Source organism: Eschrichtius robustus, chromosome 11 (assembly GCF_028021215.1).
Source record: "Eschrichtius robustus isolate mEscRob2 chromosome 11, mEscRob2.pri, whole genome shotgun sequence".
NCBI lineage: Eukaryota > Metazoa > Chordata > Mammalia > Artiodactyla > Eschrichtiidae > Eschrichtius > Eschrichtius robustus.
The window spans coordinates 43,320,275-43,341,929 of record NC_090834.1 but is presented as its reverse complement, the minus strand read 5'-3'; the positions used below and the strand labels follow the sequence as shown (position 1 = coordinate 43,341,929).

The 21,655-nt window shown below is 49.1% G+C and overlaps 1 protein-coding gene across 1 annotated transcript in view; it reads right to left on the bottom strand.

The window, feature by feature from the left end:
• Nucleotides 1-9,152: 9,152 nt before the first annotated feature.
• The window catches only part of SMCO4 (single-pass membrane protein with coiled-coil domains 4), a 70,786-nt gene continuing 58,283 nt past the window's right edge, over nt 9,153-21,655 (bottom strand). Inside the window, exon 3 of the mRNA XM_068555199.1 lies at nt 9,153-9,927. Coding sequence (XP_068411300.1) covers nt 9,660-9,839 — 180 coding nt within the window. The 5' untranslated portion in view covers nt 9,840-9,927 and the 3' untranslated portion in view covers nt 9,153-9,659. The remainder of the gene's footprint in view (nt 9,928-21,655) is intronic.

The window sequence follows — 21,655 nt, the reverse complement described above, 5'->3', positions numbered from 1 at the left end:
AGTGGTTTCCTAGGTGGCAAGTGTCCATTCCCTAAGCTAACTTGGAAGGGGATAAGAGCGGTGGGTATGTAACCCCCTCTGGATTTGGAATCTTCAAAATCCTCTTTCTCTTATTGTTGCTCTCATATCAGCATTGTGAGCCCATCTTCTCCGGTTATACGCTACCCCTATTTTCCTACATTCTGGATTTTCACTGCATCATGGACGCTATTTGTTTGTTTTATTCAACTCTGTGGTGGTCCATGTAAATATGATTGCTCTTTGAAGAGGAGTTCTGTTTGAATTGCATGGACTGGTATTAACTTTCTCAGTCTTTCCGTTAACAATCTCAGTTGTGTCCACTGTGCAGCACACACAAAAAATTTAACACCATATTTAAAGCATCCGTATTCACATTCAGGTTAGGAAATCTTTGATCCAATACAGCAGTCATCACCCAGCCATTCGGTGTGGTCTCTGTTTCCGCTGCATTGCTTTGTAATTGTTTATTTTGGCCTCTTAAAAATTGTATTGTGATCCTTAGCTGTCTGATTGTATTTAAGGGTGGGGCACTAAAAAGCTCTGTGTCCATGGGTGAGGCTTGGTGGAGCTTACTGAAGCCCAGGGCTCTACTGAAAGCTAATCCAAATAGATCGCTTCTTTGGGGAGCCCACAACATTAGTCCTTAGGTCTTTTCTCCTGGGTCTATTAAATTACCTGGAGAAGATACTTTTCTGTCTGAAGGTTATGATCCTCCATTCTGGGGGCTAGATGTGGAAAAAAAGGCTTCTTACTTTCTCTTCATCCTGGGAATTTAGTTCCTTTTCCTTCACTGTTGTTTCATCATCAGGAGCGCGCATGGGTTTGACTCGCCTTCATTAACCAGAGGTCTTTATTTAAATAATCATAGTCTGAGCCAACACATGAGGAATTAAAGTGGTTGTAAGGGTTTAACATGACATCTGGGTTTGTCATCATTCTTGTTCCCCAGCCCCATGGTTACTTCAAGCACATGGACTCAAATTACCACTCTGGATGTAGCTGAGATTAGTTCTTATCATAACTGGAGGTGGTTAGACAAGAAGGCAGGAGGTCAAATCCCAAGCCTAACTTGAAGGAGGAAGTATTTGGATGTGGAATCTTCTTCAAAATCCTTTCTCCTGCTTTTTATTTTGTTTTGTTAATACAAGCATTTGGGGCCCATCCTCTCCAGTTGTAGGCTCTCCTAATCCTAGATACCTAATCAGAATCTATCAGGGTGATACAGGAAGAAGTAGGAGATTAAACCAGTCATTTCTATAGAGCTTTCAGCTCTAAGGTTCTAAAATTCAAACAGTTTTTTGTGGGGCAGTCTGGAAACCTAACCATGAAATATGCACCTTTATTGCTATGTGGAAATGCACTGTGAGTTTCATGTAGCAAATTTACACATCAGCAATAGGCTAAATGTCAGCCTGGGGTAGATACTCCCTTGGGGGAGAGCACCAGAGGCAGGTAGACTCACAGTGATGGGCAAGAACAGCTAAGCAGAGAGTTCCTGGGCGCTGTTCAGAAATGGGTCGACCTCAGCTGTGGGCCTATCAGGATGGGCCTATCACGCCACCCACTGAAATAAAGGGAAAGTTAGAATGTGACCTAACACAAGTAGTACATTTCCTCAAGGTCATGGCTCACCTTGGACGTTTGCATGAGAGGATCAGGAACTGGGAAGAACCGTGTGTGTTATCTGTTCTGCTTGACATTTTGCTGAGTTGACACAGTATCTAGGTATGCATTTATATATATAAAGCAAGGATTTACAGCATGTTATTTTTTTTTTTAAGTTTTGCCAACTTGATAGGTAAAATGATACTCTTGATATCTGAACAGAAATAACTTTGGTTATAAAGTTGTGCTTTATTTCCCCCATGAGCTTTTTGACCATTTACATTTTTCTTTTGTACACTGTTCTTTCAGTTACTCAAAAATATTTATCGGTCACCTCTGTTAGTTCCTGGGATAAAGGGTTAACAAGACAGACAATTTCCCTTTTCATCTCACAGAGCTCATCATTTAGAGGAAGTAGACAAACATAAGTAACATAATTTTTGTAAATATTTCTGGAACTTGAAAAGACATAGCCTCTATCTTTAGGACAGAATTTGATATATATGAGTCAGGTCTATTTTATTATGTCGTTTAGGTCTTATAAACCCTTATCTTTTACTTACTTGCTCTGTCATGGGCTGAAAATGGGGAACTAAAGTCTCCATTTACTAATATGTTTCTATTGCTCTTTGTAGTTCCTGTATTTTTGTTGAGAAAAATGTGATTTTTATACATATCCATAATTTTTAGATCTTCATCGTGAATTATATACTTTATCATCATGTGTCCTTTCTCCCTCTTGTATTTTGTTCCCATTCAACTTTAACAGTGAGGCTGTGAACACTGCTTCCTTCTTCTCTGACAGTGTCATTTTTTCATGTTTACAGATATAAGTATTTAAAGCTGTGAATGTTCCTCTCAGCACTCCTTTAATGGTATTGTTATTTTCCACATGTATCACTGACATACATTTTGCCCATCCTTTTACTTTCAACTGTTCTGAATCACTTCAAGGTGTATCTTTTTTTATATAGCATATACTTGGGTTTTCCTTATAATCCAATTTGAGCCTTTTTCTTTAAGTATATCTGGACCATTTACATTTACAGATAGGATGGCTGTTTGGTCTTGTTTCTGTCATCATGTTTTACATTACACAAACGATTTCCACCGATGTTTTAAAATAACTTCCAATATATGGCTTGTTTCCTTTGCTCACGTATGTGTTCTGATCATTCAAAAAATTTTTATGTTGTCTTACTTTTCAGTGGCTACCTTATTTATGAACCCTCTATTTCTTAGCTTCTATCTACTGACACCATATATAAAAAATAAAATAATAGTATGCTTTTACTTCCTCATACTCTCTCCTCCACTAAATTAGCTGATTATTTCTATTTATTCTTTCAGTACTTACCTTTATACTTTAAAGTATATTACTGGATTTCCCTGGTGGCGCAGTGGTTAAGAATCCGCCTGCCAATGCTGGGGACACAGGTTCGAGCCCTGGGCCGGGAAGATCCCACATGCCGTGGAGCAACTAAGCCCGTGCGCCACAACTACTGAGCCTGCACTCTAGAGCCTGTGCGCCACAACTACTGAGCCTGCACTCTAGAGCCTGTAAGCCACAACTACTGAGCCTGCGTGCCACAACTACTGAAGCCCGCACGCCTAGAGCCCGTGCTCCGCAACGAGAGAAGCCACCGCAATGAGAAGCCTGCTCACCCCCACTCGCTGCAACTAGAGAAAGCCCACGTGCAGCAACAAAGAAACAATGCAGACAAAAATAAATAAATAAATAAATTTATAAAGTATATTATGAACTTTTTTACTCCTAATAATAAAAGAGTAAGAAATCAGAATACTTATGCCACCTCTTACCTTCTCCTCTTACTTCCAACTTTTGTAACTGTAACTTCCACCGTGGATCCTGTCTTCATCCTATAGCAAATTATTTTGCTGTGATTTCTCATTTACCACTTGATTGGAGTTTATCCTCTTGCAGTTTTTTCATAAAATGCTCATAAGAAACACAGTCTTTAATTTTCCCATGTTTATAAACGTCGATGTATTACACTCAAACATAAGTGGCAGTTTGATATATTCCCTCACTGGAGTATACACTACACAGGCAGGAACGTGTGTCTGTTTTGCTCACTGGTGTATCTCCAACACCAAGAACAGTAGCTGGCACATAGTTGCACTATAAATATTTGTTAAATGAACAATATACAAAGGAAAATTACAAAAAAGGTTTTGGGTTGGGCTTTTTCCTTCTGAGAATTTTGTCAGCATGGCTTTTCTAGTGCCAAATGCTAAAAGAGAGAAGTTTGAGGCCTCTCTGATTTCTACCCCGGTACAATTTATTTTTGGTTTTCAGCAATTTGACCTTGAGGTGCCTAAGTGTCATTTTCTTTGTGTTTAATCTTACTTGAAATTGTTATACATCTTGAATCTATGGGTTTATATTTTTCATCAAATTCGAAAATGTTTAAGCTAGTTTTTATTTCTGTACCATGTGTGCTCTTAAAAAAATCTTTATTCTCTCTTGAGTGAAAAGATCTATATTTATCTACTAGATCAAGTTCATTAATTTTATAATTCAAATCTATATCTTTGCTCTTTTCAGCTTTTGATCTATCCATTTCTGCAAGGTATATCTTAAAATCTTCAACTAGAACTGTTAATGTCTTTCTAGTCTGTTGATAGTCACTTGCTTTATATATTTTGAGGCTATATTGTTAGCAACATACATATCCATGATAAAATATCATTTGTTACTACTAATATATGACATCCCTTGCCCCTTATGACATATTCATCTTATAACTGTTCTGCTAATGTTAAAATTGCTGCCATGGTTTTTGTTCAATCTGCCTGACATATATTTTTTCCATCTTTTTAATTTTCAATCTTTAGTATACTTTTGCTTTAAATATATCTTTTGTAGATATTGCTACATCTTTTAAAACCCCATCTGGGAGGATTGTGTGAGGCAGGGAATTTCAGTGTCTCTGGGGAATGTGGGTGGATGAACTAAATGGAAGACTTTCAATGAACCAGTAATGCAGTAAGAGGCAGAAGTAACTCCAGGTGGAGGGGCTTGCAGGAGGAGTTCATCGTGGGCTTTCTTAATTTATTCCAATCCAAACAAGTTGATGCCTTGGGAGTTGGGCCTTATCCCAAAAAAGTTCACTGTGCTTTCTGAAAGAGTGGCTGTGACCTGTGTGGCCAGCTGTGCTTTGTTTCAATTGGAAAAGGAACAGTCACAGGTTGGAGAAGTTTCCTTCCCGGGAGGGTTCAAAGAGACAACCTTCATGCAACGATGAGGAAGTGAACAAAGGAAGGAGAGAGACCCTTAACCGTGGCATCACTGAGCACCCAAAGCTCACTCTGGTCTACCTTCCTGAAGTTATTACTCAACAGCTCAAGAGATTAAAAGCTTTTTGAAAAGACTGGCTCCCTTCCACAGAACTGGCAGGCGGGGAGATAATACAGATGACCCAACTGACATACTCTGAAGTCAGAAACATTTGCCTTGTAGAGTAAGGAGAAAATACTCAGAACAGAAGAGGACAGCCTGGCTACTGCACGACACAGACTCATAAGGAAAAATTAAGCCTGACACAGCAGGTGAGGCAGAACATATGTGCACAACTGCTCTTCCCTGATCTCTGAAGCACGGGGGCAGGTGGGACAGGCCTCCGAGGATGTGCAAGCCCCTACCCAATCCTAGTACAGATGTTCTGGAAGGGCTGAGGAAGGTACTCATATATTTCCTTGATCCAAAGATTCTGTATCTGATTTTTAATGCTTAAGCAAGTCCGTGGCAAATGTTGTCGAGCAGGGGTCCCCAAGCCCCGGGCCTCAGACCGCTACCGGTCCGCGGCCTGTTAGGAACCGGGCCGCACAGCAGGAGGTGAGCGGCAGGTGCGCGAGCAAAGCTTCACCTGCCGCTCCCCATCGCTCGCATTACCCCCTGAACCATCCCCGCCATCCCCCCTCCACGGAAAAATTGTCTTCCACGAAACCAGTCCCTGGTGCCAAAAAGGTTGGGGACCGCTGTTGTAGAGAACACAGAATTAAAGGTGGTTCCCGAAAAAAACATTGCATTCAAAGTAAGGCAGACATCTTCAGGTGACAGAGCATGTGGGGCATTTTCAACACGGAGCTATAAAAGATAAATATATTCATGTATATGCACACACACAAATACATACACACACATATATGTGATGGCAGACTTCCAAAACGAAATCCAAGAGCCATAATTGATTTCCTTCTTTTTCTACCTCTAGCAAGTAAATAATGATGTAAGATCCTTTTGGGGAAAAGGGAAGGACAATCATCTCTTTAATCTTCCTAAACAAACCTGAGGCAGGTGTTAAAAACCATCTCCAATTTACAGATGAGTCTGGCTACAGGTTTCCTTCCTGTTACCTCATGAAGGATGCAGGAAGGAAAGACGGGCGTGTGCTGCTCTGCCTTTGAACCGACTGAGAAGGAGTTAAAGCTGGTGGCTTTAGAACCAGCAGATACACAAATACATCTTGGTATGATTCTCTTAAAACACAACAAGTGACGCCTTTCAAACCAATGACAATGGTTTCTATTCCTGTTTCTAATCTGATTCCTCTTTTGGAATTTGCTCTTCGAGAAATGTTAGGCTTTGAAATGAGGACTCCGAAAGCCAAGAGCCCCAGATCCTGCTGCAGAACCCCAGCATGACTTTCTGTGAAACTCCTAATAAATCACTCGGTTTTGCCTTGAAGCCACTGAATAACTGAGCATAATTTGGAAGCTGGTGTCTCAAATCATTACCCGGTGCCTCCACATGAGAGTACCATTTACCCTGAGAATTGTTCAATTCCACCCAGCAAGTCCACAGTAAATTGGCACCTCGTTCCTGCCAGGAGGGGGCTCACATCAAAGTTGTGTTAACTTTCAGAAGTCCATTTTCAGCCTGCTTTCACCAAGCCTGCCTGGTAATTGCCTTCACCTGAAAATCCAGTGCAACTCCTCCAGGCCTTCCCTATGGACAACAAAAAGAAAAACAGTGGGTGAAAATAAGGGCCAGAAGCACCTCAAGGATCTATCATCCAGTGTGAGGTCTTGTGTCAGTCTGGCAAGTGACGCCCTGGGAGGCTGGCCTTCATGCCTGTCCTGTGAGGTTTGAACGCACTGACAAACAGGGAATGGCTATTTATTGAGCATCTACAATGTCCTAGGAACAAGGTCACGCCCCTTTTTAATTTCCATTTATCCTCCCAACATCCTCTACATAGTGAAAGTGAACCTTACCTGACAGATGTGGGGCAACTACAGCTCAGGTCACGGGACCTGACTGAGGTCATCTGGTTAGAAAGTGGCAGGGTGAAGATTCACACACGTCTCTGCTTCCCAAACCCCATGCTCTTTTCACATCACACCCGAAACGTCCTAAGCACGAATACTGAGATGCTTTTATAAGGAGCCCACGAAACAGGTATTTCTCCTTGATTGCTACAGGGTGAGAGATTGAGCAGGGTGTCAGACACTCAGCGGGTAAAGCTAAATCACGGCCTGTTGGTCCAAAGATGGCGTCTAAGGTTGTTCACGGCAGCTGTGGGCAAGTGAGGGCTGTTCACACACCTGGGCAGGAAAGCTTACTTTAGGCTGGGAGAGTGGAGAGGGGGAAATCAGTGTTTATTAAGAGGTAACAGGTCTTCATAATGAAGAGCACGGACTCTGGAGCCAGACTGCCTGGGTTTAAATCCCATCTCCTGTTCTGCTGCAGAATAATCCGGTGTGCGTGTGCACAGGAAGGTGTCTGGGTGTGAGGCGCAGTGGAGATGGGTGAGCAAGAGTGGCCATGTGCTGCGGTTTGCCGAAGCTGGTCGAGGTGTACGTGAGGTATATCGAATTACTGTTCTATTTTTGTGTATGTGCTAAACTTCCCATAACAAAAGCATTAAGATAAACAAACCTGGGTTCCTCCGCTGACTAGTGGTATGCCATCAACAAGTCCTTTGGCCCACCTCAGTTTCCTCAGCGGTAAAACTGAGCACTAACAGTACCTACTCCTAGGGCTATATGAGAAATAAATGAGTTAATACATGGAAAATATGTGCATGTATACATTACCTGTATTACAGGTATACATGTCAAACGCTAGAAATTACTATAGAGTAACTACTACGTCCCAGGTGCTAGACTTGGCATCACAAATGTATTATTTCAATTGATTTCTCCCAACAATCCTATGAGGCAAGATAGCCTCCATTTTCACAGGAGGAAGTGGACTCAGAGGGGTTCTGGCAGCAAATCCTGCATAAAAAGTCAGGTTGGCTCTAAAAGCCTTGTTTCCCCTAGAGGCCCACTTCCCTAAAAGTGCCTGGACCGCCTATTACAGATGGGGAAACTGAGCTCCGGGGGTTTGGGAAATCCACAGCTCTGAGGGGTAGGCTGGGAACTGAACACAGATGAGGCCAGGACCCAGCACAGCCTGGGCTCTTGCTTCTGGAGCGGACAGGCTGTCCTCACACAGGCTGTCCTTGGGGAGGGAGGGGGCAGAACTCTGCATTTCGTGGCTAAGTGGCCATCGTGAAGAGCAGGGATGGCGCAGAAGCCCCGCCCCCTCCTCCACCCCAATGAGCCGTCCTGGGGGCAGCAGGCTCCAGGCTTTCTCAGACCAACAAGCACTAAAGCTCCTCAGAGAACCAAATGAGGGGGAGGAAAACGGAAACCTAAGAGGAACTTGATGCTAGCAGCCTCTGCATTTGATAAATGTTTTAGCCAATCTCCTTCCAGGGCCACAGGCACTGGAGTGAGCTTGAGGCAGCACGGGGTCTCCCTCGCAGGCCCGCAGAGCTCCGTCGGCCCTGCCCAGCCCAGCATCCGAGCTTCCGCTGGAGCCCTTCCTTCCAGCAGCTGCTTCGTCTTCTTAGAGACTCACTCCAACACGCTCCACGCCCCCAGAACACGCCTGTGCAATCAGTGAGCGAGTCATGCAGCCACCGAGATTAGACAAGCACTTGTCTCCCTACAAATCTCCCCCTAATCAGCAGTGACAGAGGAACAGACACCCTCAGAGCAGTTACCATGAATCTGACTTCCAAAAAGGGTCCACTCCACCAGCCACCAGGACGGCTAACGATGCCCTAAAATACAACGAAGCAACCCTTCCAGCACAGCCAATTTGCATCCAAAACTCAGCTGGACTGTTGACAATGTGTACCCTTTCTGCAGGAACAGAACCAAGCCTGACCTTTACCTCCAGGACCACGTCTGTGTTGCTGTTTGCTAACTGGTGTCAAAAGCAGTTGTGGTCTCATTCCAATTAGAACTCTTATTTTTGCTGAAACAGACCAATTTATGCATCCTTTCTGGCCCTCTCAAGAGTCTCTCAATCTTAAAATGAGCCAGTCAAAAACCACAATTTTACCGGAAGTGATTCACAGCAGGGAGTGAAGGGGGAGATGGAGAAAGCCCAGAGGACTGGAGGCGAGGGGGACATACTTCCCAGCCAGGGGGCCCGCATAGACAGCACCCTCCTGGGCTCTCGGGAGAGCAAGGCCACCTCCTGGCAAAACAAGATAAACATCCAGTTTAAGGCTATTATCTCCTTTATTCAAAAAATAAATATTTCACTTTTGAGTCGACATATTTCAAATCACATGAAGCACAGAGAAGAAATACAGTCCCTTTGGAAATCATGAACATGTGTAGGAAAGAGTCATGTTCAAAGCAAAGGGGATGGGGTGAGCACTGATTCCAACTGATCCACGACCCAGAGATGCCTCCTCTCACCAGGTGGAGCTACATATCGATTGTAGGCGAGAAAAACACACACACACACACACACACACACACACACACAGGCTTTGAAGTCTGAAAGGCACATGAAGTGGACCATAAGGTGTATGGCACGTTCACTGATAAAGCGTTCCCTATTCCCTCCCAAAAAAAGTGGAGAAACTTTAATCAAGTCACAGACCAGAGAAGACAGGGTACTCTGGCTCAGAGCTCAGCATCAGGAAGATCTCTGCGGATGAAAGCCATTCTTCTTCTGCTCTCCCCTCCCGCGCCTCCTCTCGGGGTGGGGGGGAGGTCCCTCACTCGGTGATGGCGGGGCGCGTGGCCACGTACACAAACACCACGATCAGCAGCACGACCACAGCCAGCGTGGGCAGCACCACCGTGGTGATCTGCTGCCGGGCCTCCTGCATGGCCTGCTTCCGCTCCTTCTTATCCTTGGACGTCTCCTTCTTGGGCTTCCCCTTGAGCTGCCGCATCTTTCCTAGGGAATGCTAGGAGGGTGCGTCCGGAGAGGGATTTGAAGGAAGGAAGGGTCACGCTCCTCTGGTCAAGGTGCAGAATCTCCTGTAGAGAGAACCATGATCAAGAATGAACGGAGTGGAGCTTCCCTGGTGGCACAGTGGTTGAGAATCTGCCTGCTTAATGCAGGGGACACGGGTTCGAGCCCTGGTCTGGGAAGATCCCACATGCCGCAGAGCAACTGGGCCTGTGAGCCACAATTACTGAGCCTGCGCGTCTGGAGCCTGTGCTCCGCAACAAGAGAGGCCGCGACAGTGAGAGGCCTGCGCACTGCGATGAAGAGTGGCCCTCGCTTGCCACAACTAGAGAAAGCCCTCGCACGAAACAAAGACCCAACACAGCTAAAAATAAATAAATAAATAAAGTAGCTATTAAAAAAAAAAAGAATGAACAGAGTGAAAGGAAAAGGACTTGCAAAGTCAAAGGCAAACGCTAAACCAGGAAGAGTATCTGCAACTTAGCAGCCCAAGGATTAAGGACAGAAGAGGTCTTGTGGCCCCTCTGAGTGCTGGGTGGTGGGGATAAGCAGGATGTTCCTGGGGCTCTGTCACCGTCAGCGCTTCTGCAGGTGTGCTGTGCACTGGTAACCGGCACACTGAGACAGGGCCTCTCAGCTCCAGGGGCAGCTGGCCAGGCGCCGGGCACCAGATGAACAAGACTGCTTTCATGACACGAAGGGACTGGGAAGCACTAACTATGCCGCCTCCACTCAGCGGAAAGGGGGGCACCCTTCTCCCTTCCAAGGCCCCACCTATTTACTTCATTGTTCTAAATCCCACCATCTCCCCGGCTAACCTCCAGCGCTGAACCGCCGGCAGCCTGCAGATCCCAGGACCGTGGCTCCCTTCCTGCCGGAGCCCAGGGCCTGATTGCAGGCCGCGGCAGCCTCACTGGGGCTGAAGAGAGCCCGGAGGCACCGACTTCTCTGATCTCCATTTGATCCTCTACGCATCCACCCAAACCTTCCTGAGCACCTCCTATGTGCCAGGCTCTGCTCGAGGAGCTGAGGAAGAGGTGGAACACTCGGGGCTGTGCTCGCAGAGCCCACGGTCTAGGGGTGCACCCTGGGTTGCAAGCGGAGTGGAGAGCTGGGTCAGACAGACGATAAAGAGAGACCAGCTGAGCCTTCGGTCCAGCCTAGGATCTTGTAAATTCTGTGCCCCGTGGAGGTGCTCAGGTGGTGAAGCGGTGCTGTCAGGGGCCTGGGGAATGAATCAAAGGCCGTGGGTAACTACAGAGCAACAGCTCCATACGAGTCCGATTCTGAGCTTTACACAACAGTAACAGACTTTGGCTGATTCAAGTTGAGATGGAGTTAACGCAGAGGCCTTTGGCACCTCACAGGATCCCCAAAAAAGAGGACAAGGAGCTGTGCAGCCATCACCTGAGCCCCACTCACACCACGAGCCTGGAGGAGGCCTCAGGCTGTATCATCACCTGGACACTGCCGCTGGTGCAGGGGGCACTGAGGCCACCACTACTGCCCCTGGAAACCAGACGGAGCTGCTGTCACTGCCTTCAGGATGAATTCTCCAGGGCCCTGGCTTCTCTGTGTCACCAAGTGCATGTGACCAGCCAAGCTGAGACCCAACATACCCGCAGCCTACCCTTCCAACCTCTATAAGCAGGGGGAGTGTTTCTAAACACAGTGAAGGAGTGGGGGGCTGGATACTGGGCAGGGAAATAAAAAAGACAAATGCCCTTCATAACATCCTGGAGGACTGGTAGAGAGGCACTCTCTGAGGCAGAGGAGCAGTGTACCCCAATATTCCTCTAACAAAGAGACTTTTGTATCATGATCCTGTGTACCCAGTTTTGCCCCAGGACAGTGGGTGGCCTGTCACCACCCTGATGAGGAAGATGACATTTACACCTAAGTGAACGTGTCAAGTGGCAGGCAGGACGTGGAATGTGGGTTCCGAGGCGGGAAAAGCCTTGTGTGAATCTCCCTGTTGGTAGAGGGATCCTAACCTCACCACTCCTCTCATCCCCGATTGGACCCCGGAATTTTTTTCCTATTATCCATAATCAGGCGGAGTTTCTCCTGGTACAAGAGGGCTGAAATTATTGCACTGGAATGACATGATGCCAGCCAAAAGCAAATATTAAAGTTCTGGAGAGCCCCATTTAGGCAAATTTACGCCTTCCATCAGGCTTTTGAAAATAGCCACTCTTAACTTCCTTAAGACCTGACAGGTGTAGGAACCCCCGGCTTTAAAAATTCTCCTTTCATGGGCTTCCCTGGTGGCGCAGTGGTTTAGAGTCTGCCTGCCGATGCAGGGGACATGGGTTCGAGCCCTGGTCTGGGAGGATCCCACATGCCGCGGAGCAACTGGGCCCATGAGCCACAACTACTGAGCCTGCGCGTCTGGAGCCTGTGCTCCGCAACAAGAGAGGCCGCGACAGTGAGAGGCCCGCACACCGCGATGAAGAGTGGCCCCCCCCTCGCCACAACTAGAGAAAGCCCTCGCACAGAAATGAAGACCCAACACAGCCATAAATAAATAAATAAATAAGTAAATTTAAAAAAAAAATTCTCCTTTTCAAATCTTTCAGAGAACTTGCAGGCAGACCTGGGTTCAAACTAAGGACATGCAACTTACTGGCTGAACGGCTTTGGGCTTCAGGAGGCCTCAGTGTCATCATCTGAACAATGAGGACAACTTCTCTCAGAAGGAGTGACTGAGGATTTGAAAAGAAAACACTCCTCGCGGTGCTCGGCCCGCCCACACCTGGCAGCACAGGCCGGCCGGCCAGACGCAGCCGCTTCCTCCCTCCCCACCGCTTGCCCGCTTCGGGCCCTGGTCAGAGCTCATGGAGCTCACCAGCCTCAGCCGTCCCCGGGGAGGTGGTCTAATGGCAGTGCCCCGCCCGCAGGACCGCGGTGAGGATGAGACAAGAATCCGGGTAACACGGCACCTGGCACGGAGGAGGCACCGGATCCACGTTAGCTGACGCTCCTGAAGCCCACCCAACAAACAGCCTGCGGGGAGACGGGCAGGCTTGTGACCCCCAGTCAGAGATGAGGAGACCAAGGGGCAAGAGGAAGAACGTCTTGTGCACGGTCAGCTGGTCTGTAAATAGTAGCTAACAGAGCAGTGGATGGCATGCCTTGTCCAAAGCTATGAGCCATGGTCTGTTCTCTCCCTGACACAGCTTCACGAAATTGTCTAAAAAGAGACAGGCCATTGGCAGCACTCTGATTTGTAGCCATTTCCCTGTGGACCTAATGGCCTGTGAAAAGAGGAGGATCCCACTGTGGCCCGTCACCCAGCCCCCCACAGGACCCCTCACAGGGCCCATCACAAGATTCTCCCACAGGACACCTCGCAGGGCACCTCACAGGATTCTCCCACAGGACCCCTCACAGGGCCCCCCCAGAGGACTGGCCGCAGGCAGGCAGCACCAGAGGCCCAGAGTTAACAAGGGCCCCAGCCCCGCTCCTTCGGCTGCTGCCTGCATCCTCCCACAGAGGTGTGGTGGACATTCATAGGCACCAGCCCCCGTGACGACCAGCTCTTGACATTTGTGAGATGCATTCAGAAGCTCTCCAAGGCTTAAAAAAAGGCCTCGTCACTGGGGACAGTGCAGGTCTGGTCAGGATTTAAAGGACGAACACGCCAGCCTGAAGTCTGGGGTCTCGGTGGGTGGCCTCCCTGATCCCACTCACCTGTGCTGTGGGCCGCAAACCACAGCCCGGCACTCTCCCTGGGGCTGAAGAGAGAGTGGTGAGGAGGGAGGGAAAACACCGCTGAGACGACAACTGAGGGGAGGGAAAAGGGCCCAGCAGGACAAAGCCTGGGGAAGAGCCGCAGGCAGAGGGAGCGGAAGGAACCAGAAGGGTGGCAGGAGGGGAACTGCAGAGGGCACAGAGGCCAGGCCATCCACAGGCTGGCGGGCCATGGTGAGGAGCCGGGATTCACTCCGAAAGCAGCACGAGGCACTGAAGGGCTTCACACGGGGAGGTGCAAGTTTAAAAAAGCTCCTCTGGCCAGTCTGTGGAGACTGGGGTCCAGGGAGATGAAAAGGGAGGCCCTTAGAGCAGGGCAGGGAGGGCCAGGGGTGGCTCAGACTTGGTGGGGAGGGCCAGTGGTGATGGAGAGGAGGATGGAGTGGGCTTTTATTTGGGGGGTACCTAATGACAGATTAGACATGGCGCATGAGGGAAAGAGAATAACGGGTGGACCTAAGGTTTGGAGCTTGAGCATCTGGCTGGATGGTGATCTGGCCTTATGAGGTGAGAGAGAATGGCAGGAAGGGGGGATGGATTTGAGAAAGGACATTAAGGGCTCTGTTCACATCTATCCATGTGTGAGGATGCCTATTAGACATCACCATGGAAATATCAAGGAGGCGGTTGAGGACATGAGTCAAGAGCTTGGTCTGAGCTGAAGATCTATATTTGGACGTCATCAGCCACCGATGAGGTGAGCTCACCAAGGACAAGGTAGGTGGAGAAGAAGGCCAGGCCCGAGCCCTGAACATCTGACAGTCAGAGAACAGGAGGGGAAGGGCAAGCAAAGGAGCCTGTGAAGAAGAGGCAAGTGAAGAAGAGAAGTGTGGAGTCCCAGGGACCAAGAGTCAAGAAGAGCGCTGCTTCAGAACGCCACCGAGACAAAGTGAAGATAAAGCAGCAGCCATTGGATCTGGCAACTTGGAGAACTGACAGGAGGAACTTCAGTGGAGTGCGCCAATCAGCCTCTATTTCAGAAATCTAAACTAAGAAACATGAAGGCACACAAGCTGGAAAATCCTGCAGATGGGGGCACCGGGGAAGCCATCTGATGCCATGTGCGGAAGACAACAGAGGAAGAAGCCAAGCTGGGGAGAGGAGACAGGAGCCGAGGGCAGCATTCTGAGAGCTGGAGACTGGGGACTCTGCTCTTATGTTTCCAGCACAGCCCCTGCGAGGCCCAGCTCTATACAGCCTCCTGAGCTGAGTTATGCTGACCTGTTTCTGAATCTTAGGATAGACATCTCTTTGAACTTGAGCTGGCTGCAGTGGGTCTCTGTACCTTCCAACGAAGGAGCCCTGGCTAAAATGATTACTCCAGTTCTACAAATGAGGAGTCCAAAGCCTTGCCACTGTCACAAAATTAGGGGTGGCAGAGTCAAAAGTCAAACCCACATCAGCCTGACCCCGAAGCCTGAATAGTCTAACCATCCTCCGGTGCCTTCCCCACGTACCTTCCTGGCCCTTTACCCACTTTGGGGCCACGTCATTGCTCACCAGCCCCTTGCAGAGAGGAAATCAGAGATGAAGCTCGTAAGGTGCAGTCTGGCTCTTTCCCAGCAAGCAGCCCAGGCAGGATAGAGGAGCCACTAGCCGAGTTCCAGCTTTACAACCCGACCATGACTGCCACCTGGCCACCCCCCTGCCTCTAGCTCCCCTAACCAAGGGAACGGAAACTTCACAAACACTTGAGTTCCACCAATGCCCCTCCCCCACCAACAAGCCCATGGCAACTGGTCAGCACTGGAATGTTCCAACCGGTCCCCGGTGTGCGTGGGCAGACGGGAGGGGGGCAGAGAGGAAGGGGAAACACATCCTTTCAGATAGAATCATTTTATGATTTTTTGGCTGAGCTTTCCAGTCTTTTATATATATATATATATATATATATATACATACATACATACACATATATTGTGCACACACACGCTTATTAAAATCCTTATGTATATTTCTTCCTACTTAGAAATCATACATGACAGCCTTAGAACCTATTAGGGAAACAGCCAGGAGCAGAGGTAAGAACGTGGGTTTGAAACCAGGTTTGAGCCTCAGCTCTGCCATGTCTAGTTATACAACCCTGGGCAATGTACTTAATCTCTCATGCCCTGACTTTCCTCCTCTGTAAAACGGGATAAGAAAACCTGCTTTGTAGAGTCATTGGAGGAGAAAGACTGAAGTATTATCTGAAGTATTGATTAACAGGCCAAACCAGATGCTCAGTAAATGGTACAGAGTAACTCCCTTTCCAGGGAGCTTTTTCCAGTGCAGATGCACGTACGGAGGGAGGTACCAGGGAATGCTGCCCTTTTTTTGGTTTTGAACCATATAACCCCTGGATGATGGAACCCCCCAGTTTCTTTCTCTTCCCTGCTGAAAACCACCAGTTACCAGTCTGCTGCTGGGCAGGTCTTCCCAGAGGCTTGATGGGAGAAGAAGGTTGGCTTGGGCAATTGAGGGAAGGTTCAGAATCACAGAGACCACCCCCAGCTCCCGTATCCCAGACAGGCTAATGCTGCACTGCCCAGTATGGCAGCCACTCATCACATATGGCTACTAGCACTGGAAATGTGGCTGTGGTCCAAACTGAGCTGTAGTGTGAAATACACACCAGAGTTTGAAGGCTCCGTACCAAAAGAAAGAATATAAACTGTCTCATTAAAATCTTCCATACTAATTACAAGAAATGATAACATTTTGGATATACTGGGTTCGACAAAATGTATTATTAAATTAATTTCACCTTTTTTTTTTTTTTTTTTTTACTGTCTTAATGTGGGCTACTCAAAAACTTTAAATTCCGTGAGTGGCTCACACGGCACTTTAACTGGGCAGTGCTGTGCCTGCCCCATGCAATAAGCACCAGGTTCAGCCCCCTGATAAGCTTCCCACATCACGGCCTCAACTCACAATGGTGAGGACTCCGGGGCCCTCACAGCCCCGCCCTAATGGATCTCTCCAGCCTCATCATACCTCACATGACCCATGGCTACCAACACGCCTGAGTGCCCACCCCACATGCTCACATCCCATGCCCGTGCCCGTGCAGGAGCTCTGCTGCATGCCCTCCCCCATGCACCAGCGTCCTCCTGGTACAGACACTCATCCTTGGTCACCCCTGTGCCTGGCCTTCAGCACTCCCTCCTCAGTGCCGTCTCGGCACTCGGTTTATGCCTTTATTGCAGCACTGACCAGTGGCCGCCGCCTAACTGGCTGGGCCCCTGATGTCCCCACTGGACTAAGCACGCCTCTGGGAGCAAATGTGTCTTGCTAGTAATAATATTGCCCTGGGCTGGCAGGATGCCTCTCACATAAGCAAGCAAGCAGGATGCCTCTCTCATCAGCAAGCATCTCTGGGTCGAACACCAAAGCTGGAGGACAAGCAGTCATCTTACTTACTAAGCACAGAGTTACAGCAGAAAATTCTACAGGAGAGGAGAAAAAGTTATAGCAGAAAATAATAAACCAGTTAGCTACCACTTAGAAATGCTCCTTTCATTCTCAACACAAGATTGGTATTCTCACTCCCATTTTACTTGAAAAAGATGAGATTCAGAAAAGTATGGGGACCTCCCTGGTGGCATAGTGGTTAAGAATCCGCCTGCCAATGCAAGCAACACAGGTTTGATCCCTGCTCCGGAAAGATCCCACATGCCGCGGAGCAATGAAGCTCGTGCACCACAACTACTGAGCCTGTGCTCTAGAGCCCGCGTGCCACAACTACTGAAGCCCGCGCGCCACAGCTAAGAGTGGCCCCCGCTCGCCGCAACTAGAGAAAGCCCGCACGCAGCAACAAAGACCCAACGCAGCCAAAAATAAATAAATAAAATAAATAAATTTATGAAAAAAAAAGAAAAGTATGGTGACTTGCCCAAGATCAAAGACCATTAGGAAACCAGCACAGTCTCAACCCTAGTATAAAATCCATAACAATCACTCATTAAATATTGAGTGAATGAATGGACTGAGGATCTGAACTCAGACCTAATTCCAAAGCTCACCCATCCTCTCTGCATGACCCCACAGTGACAGTGCCTCCAGGTCAGCCCACAATTAAGAACAGCAGCTATCACATCCCGAAGGCTCACTACCTGTCAGGCTACCGCACTAAAGCCCTCTACAAACACGTAAACCGCACTGCGGCTTTTATTCCATTTTTCAGACAAGGGAACTGAGGCTCAGAGAAGGGCCCAGGTAGTAAGTCAGAGTGCATCTGGGATTCAGACCCAGCTCTGTCTACCTCCCAGCCAACCCAGCTGCCTCCAGGTAGCTGGGCCATCCCATGCGGTGACGGGACACAGGGTCAAGAGTCCATGGCGGGTTCCTGCCCGTCAGCTCTGGAGGCTGAGGACACAAGGAGGGAGGGTGTGTGGGCAGGAGCCTGTCTCACGTGGCAGCGGATAAAGCCTGTTCCTTACTTGCTCCGACTCCCAGGTGTCCTGGGCTTAAAGACGCACTGCAGGTTGCTTGAACTCTCCTGGTGGGCCAGGCTGCTCAGAAAGAAGGCCCCCAGGATGTCCCAGGCTGCTGCAGGGGCGCCCGCTGAGAACAGCACGTCCAGGCAACAACGTTAAGTGGCTGCAGACTGTGTCGGCTGCACCTGCTCCTCCCCACACAGGCAATGCGAGGACAGACACCAGGCCCAGGTGGCGGCCCGCCTGGAGGGCCACTCCCAGGGATGGAGGCCAGAGACTGCCCGCCCATCCTCCACGCTGTCCACCTTTCCACAGCCCTGCAGCTCTCCTGTCTCCAGAAAAGGCGGTGTAACATGCTCGCTGAGAAAATGGCTGCATTTTTCTCCTACTGCAAAATCAGGAACGCAAACGAATAAATGACACGTAAGAAGGGTGTCTGTGGGGCAGATCTCCACCAGCTCTTCTCTTGGCTGCGTCATTATCAACATGAAGCATCAGGAGGGCTGCACCACTCCATGCTCTACGCCGTGAGCCCAGGGAAGCTGCCCTGAGTTCAGGGAAACCTAAAAATTGCGTGCCAAGAGCAGCAGCTCTGTGGCTCATGGAGTGTGCTCACGTCACTGTACGTCCCTGGGGTTTAGCCATAACGGGCCGTGATCACCTCACTTCTGTCTGCCGCAGAGACGGGGACAGGGGGTGGGCAGGCTGCCAGGAGAACTGAGCGGGATGGGGCTCCCGACACCCGCTAGGCACCAGCTGATCACACAAGCGCCTTCCCGGGAACACAGACGTGAGCAGTGGCAGCACGCGGGCTCCAGCGCCCCGCTGCCGACCGGCCTCAGAGGTCGGGGCGCTCTCGACCGGCCGGCCCGTCGGGAGGATCAGAGCCACAGGCGGAAGCTAACAGGCACAAACACGTGCACATACTTCTCTCACCGAGGGTGAAGGAAGAAGAAACTATGCCATTTGGCGGTGGCAGTGTCAGCTACTCCTAAATAAAAACCCGAGAACACAAAAGAACTTTGGGGTGGGTTGCTGAATAACACAGACATAAAAAGCTAGGGTTCTCAATAAATTGGATAAGTGACATTCCTGCAAAGTGCTTTCCTGTGCAGTATTCATTTCCTCCTCATGGTAACTCTTCGTCTTACCTATTATTGTCCTTTTTCACAAGAAAAAGAGCAGACAGAGCAATTAAGCTCACGTCTGGGTTTTAATCCCCATCCTGGCACTTCTGGGGTCTGTGGCCCTGGGCAAGGAACTTAACCTCTTAGACCTTCAATCACTCTGTCTGTAAAACAGGGATAAAACTACCTAGCATTTAAATATTTTTTGAGCATCAACTATATGTCGGGAGACATGCTGGGTAGTTTACAGGGAATGTGGGAGACAGGCAACCAACAAATGAACAGAATATGTGTCAGATGATGCTATGTGTTTTAGAGAAAATAAAGGTGGGGGGAACAGAGGCTGCAAATTTAGAGAAATCAATCAAGGAAGGCTTCATGAGAAAGTGACACCGGACCAGAGACTCAAAGGAGGTGAGGAAGTGACCTGTGCAAGATGGGGGCCACCGGAGGGCTCTGCTTGTGCTAAGGAAAAGCACTGCTGGACGACTGACTGCAGGGGGCAAGGGCTGAGGCCAGGAGCTCGGTGAGGACATGAGTGAATTATTCAGGAGGTACATGGTGGCTTGGTCCCAGGGAGGGGCAGATGTGGGGAAAAGTGGTCGGGTACGTTGAGGGGACAGCCAACATGATTCACCAGCAGATTGGAACTGGAGTGTGAAAAGATAAAACAATGAAAGGCTCTATGGCTCAAGGAAGTGCAGGAATGGAGGTGCCACGTAGGGGTGTGGGGACAATGGGATGGGTCAAGTTTGAGACGCGATTAGCTGTCCCCAGTGGAGACACTGAGCAGGCAGCTGGATGCGTGAGGCTGTGCGTGGGGAGAGAGCTGGGCTGGAGACAGGAGCGTGGCAGCTGTCAGCAATGCAAGCCGCCAGGCTGGGGAGCGAGCGCAGACAGAGAGGGGCCAGTGCGCTCTGAGGTTTAGGACTTGCAGAGTTGAAGAGCAACCAGTAAGAGACTAAAAAGGTATGAAAGGAAGAAAACTGGAAGTGTAAGATGTCTTGGAAGGCAAGTGCAGAAAGTGTTGCAGGAAGAAGGAGCCGCTCATCAGGCTTGGTCACGTGTAGGTCATCGGTGACCTGAGGGGAGAGTTTTGGTGGGGTGGCGAGGTGGGGAGGGGGCCCAGATCTGAGGGGGTCCCAGGGAGGCAGGGAGCAGGCTAGAGAACGGAGACCACGAGTCGGCAGCGCTTCTCAGGGCAGGACTCGGGGGCTGAGTGTCTGCACTGCAATCCCACTCCTGCCATTTATCAGCCCGGTGACCTCGGGCAAGTTCCTTAATCTTTCCGTGCCTCACATTTCTCACCTGGAAAATGGGGATAATAATCCCTTAAGGAACTGATATATGAGAATAATGCCTGGTCCGTAGTATTTACTATGTAACTATCATCATCCATCATCAACATCATCATCTTCATCACTATGAAAATAGGGTCAGAATCAGAAGGGGATATGAGGACAAGAGTTTTGTTCTACTTGTTTGTTTTTTAAGGCACTTATAGAATGTTTGTGTTACAGGGGAAAATGGATCAGGAGAAGGAAGGAAAAAGAAGTGCTGGCGAGCCACCCAGGGGAGCTGGAGCACCAGCTGGGCTGGCCCTGGATGGGCCCAATGTGACGGTGGGAGTCTGTGCAAGTTCTCACCGGGCTATTGCTGGTTCTCAGTGAAATGGGAAGAAGGTCATCAGCTTGGGAGGCAGGAAGAGGGAGGAGGTGCTGGAGTCTGAAGAGAGAGAAGCTGTGAAACAGCAGTCAAGCGGGATGGATGCATTAGAGCACGACGGGTGACCACCAGCCTGCAGTCAGAGGCCTCAGATCTTAGAGCAAGGCGGTTGGGGGGTGGCACCAACGCGCAGGTGCAGGTACAGGGGATGGAGTCGGGGGATGTTAGACTTAACCAGGACAGGATTTTGTCAGGCCACTATGACACAGTGAGAAGAATACAATGTGAGGGTTACATGAGATTGCAAAAGAAAAGCGCCTGGCCCGGGACCTCGCATCTGAAACGCTGCCGCTGTTCAGGCTTAAGTGGCCTGTCCAAGGAGCCCCACTCCCTCCACGTGCGCCTCCCTGACCCCCAACACACACAGAGCTCAGGAGCGGAAAACTCTGCAGGAGCCTCAATTCTGCTCATTCCACTAAGCCACGTCCCTCCCTTTTCTGTCAAGTTACTGTCACGTTTCCCAGGCCTCTCCTGCTGGTCTCAGAGAACAAAGAAGGCCATGTGAGGGAGGGCAGAATAGTCCCCGCACGCTTCTTCCAAGAACCAGCGGTGAAGAGGCTCTCCCAGCCTTGAGGAAATACTGGCTTTCAGGGACCTGCCTTGCAATTCCACCAAGCTCTGCAGGTGCGGCTCAACCATCAGCTCCTCCCACTGAAGAGGGGTGGGCAAAAAGCCTTTGATGGATCTCGTTATGTAACCCGGACAAGTTAGAGTTAAATTCACAGCGATCAGCAACTTCAAGCACAGTAATTTGTTTTAACTAGTTGACCTGA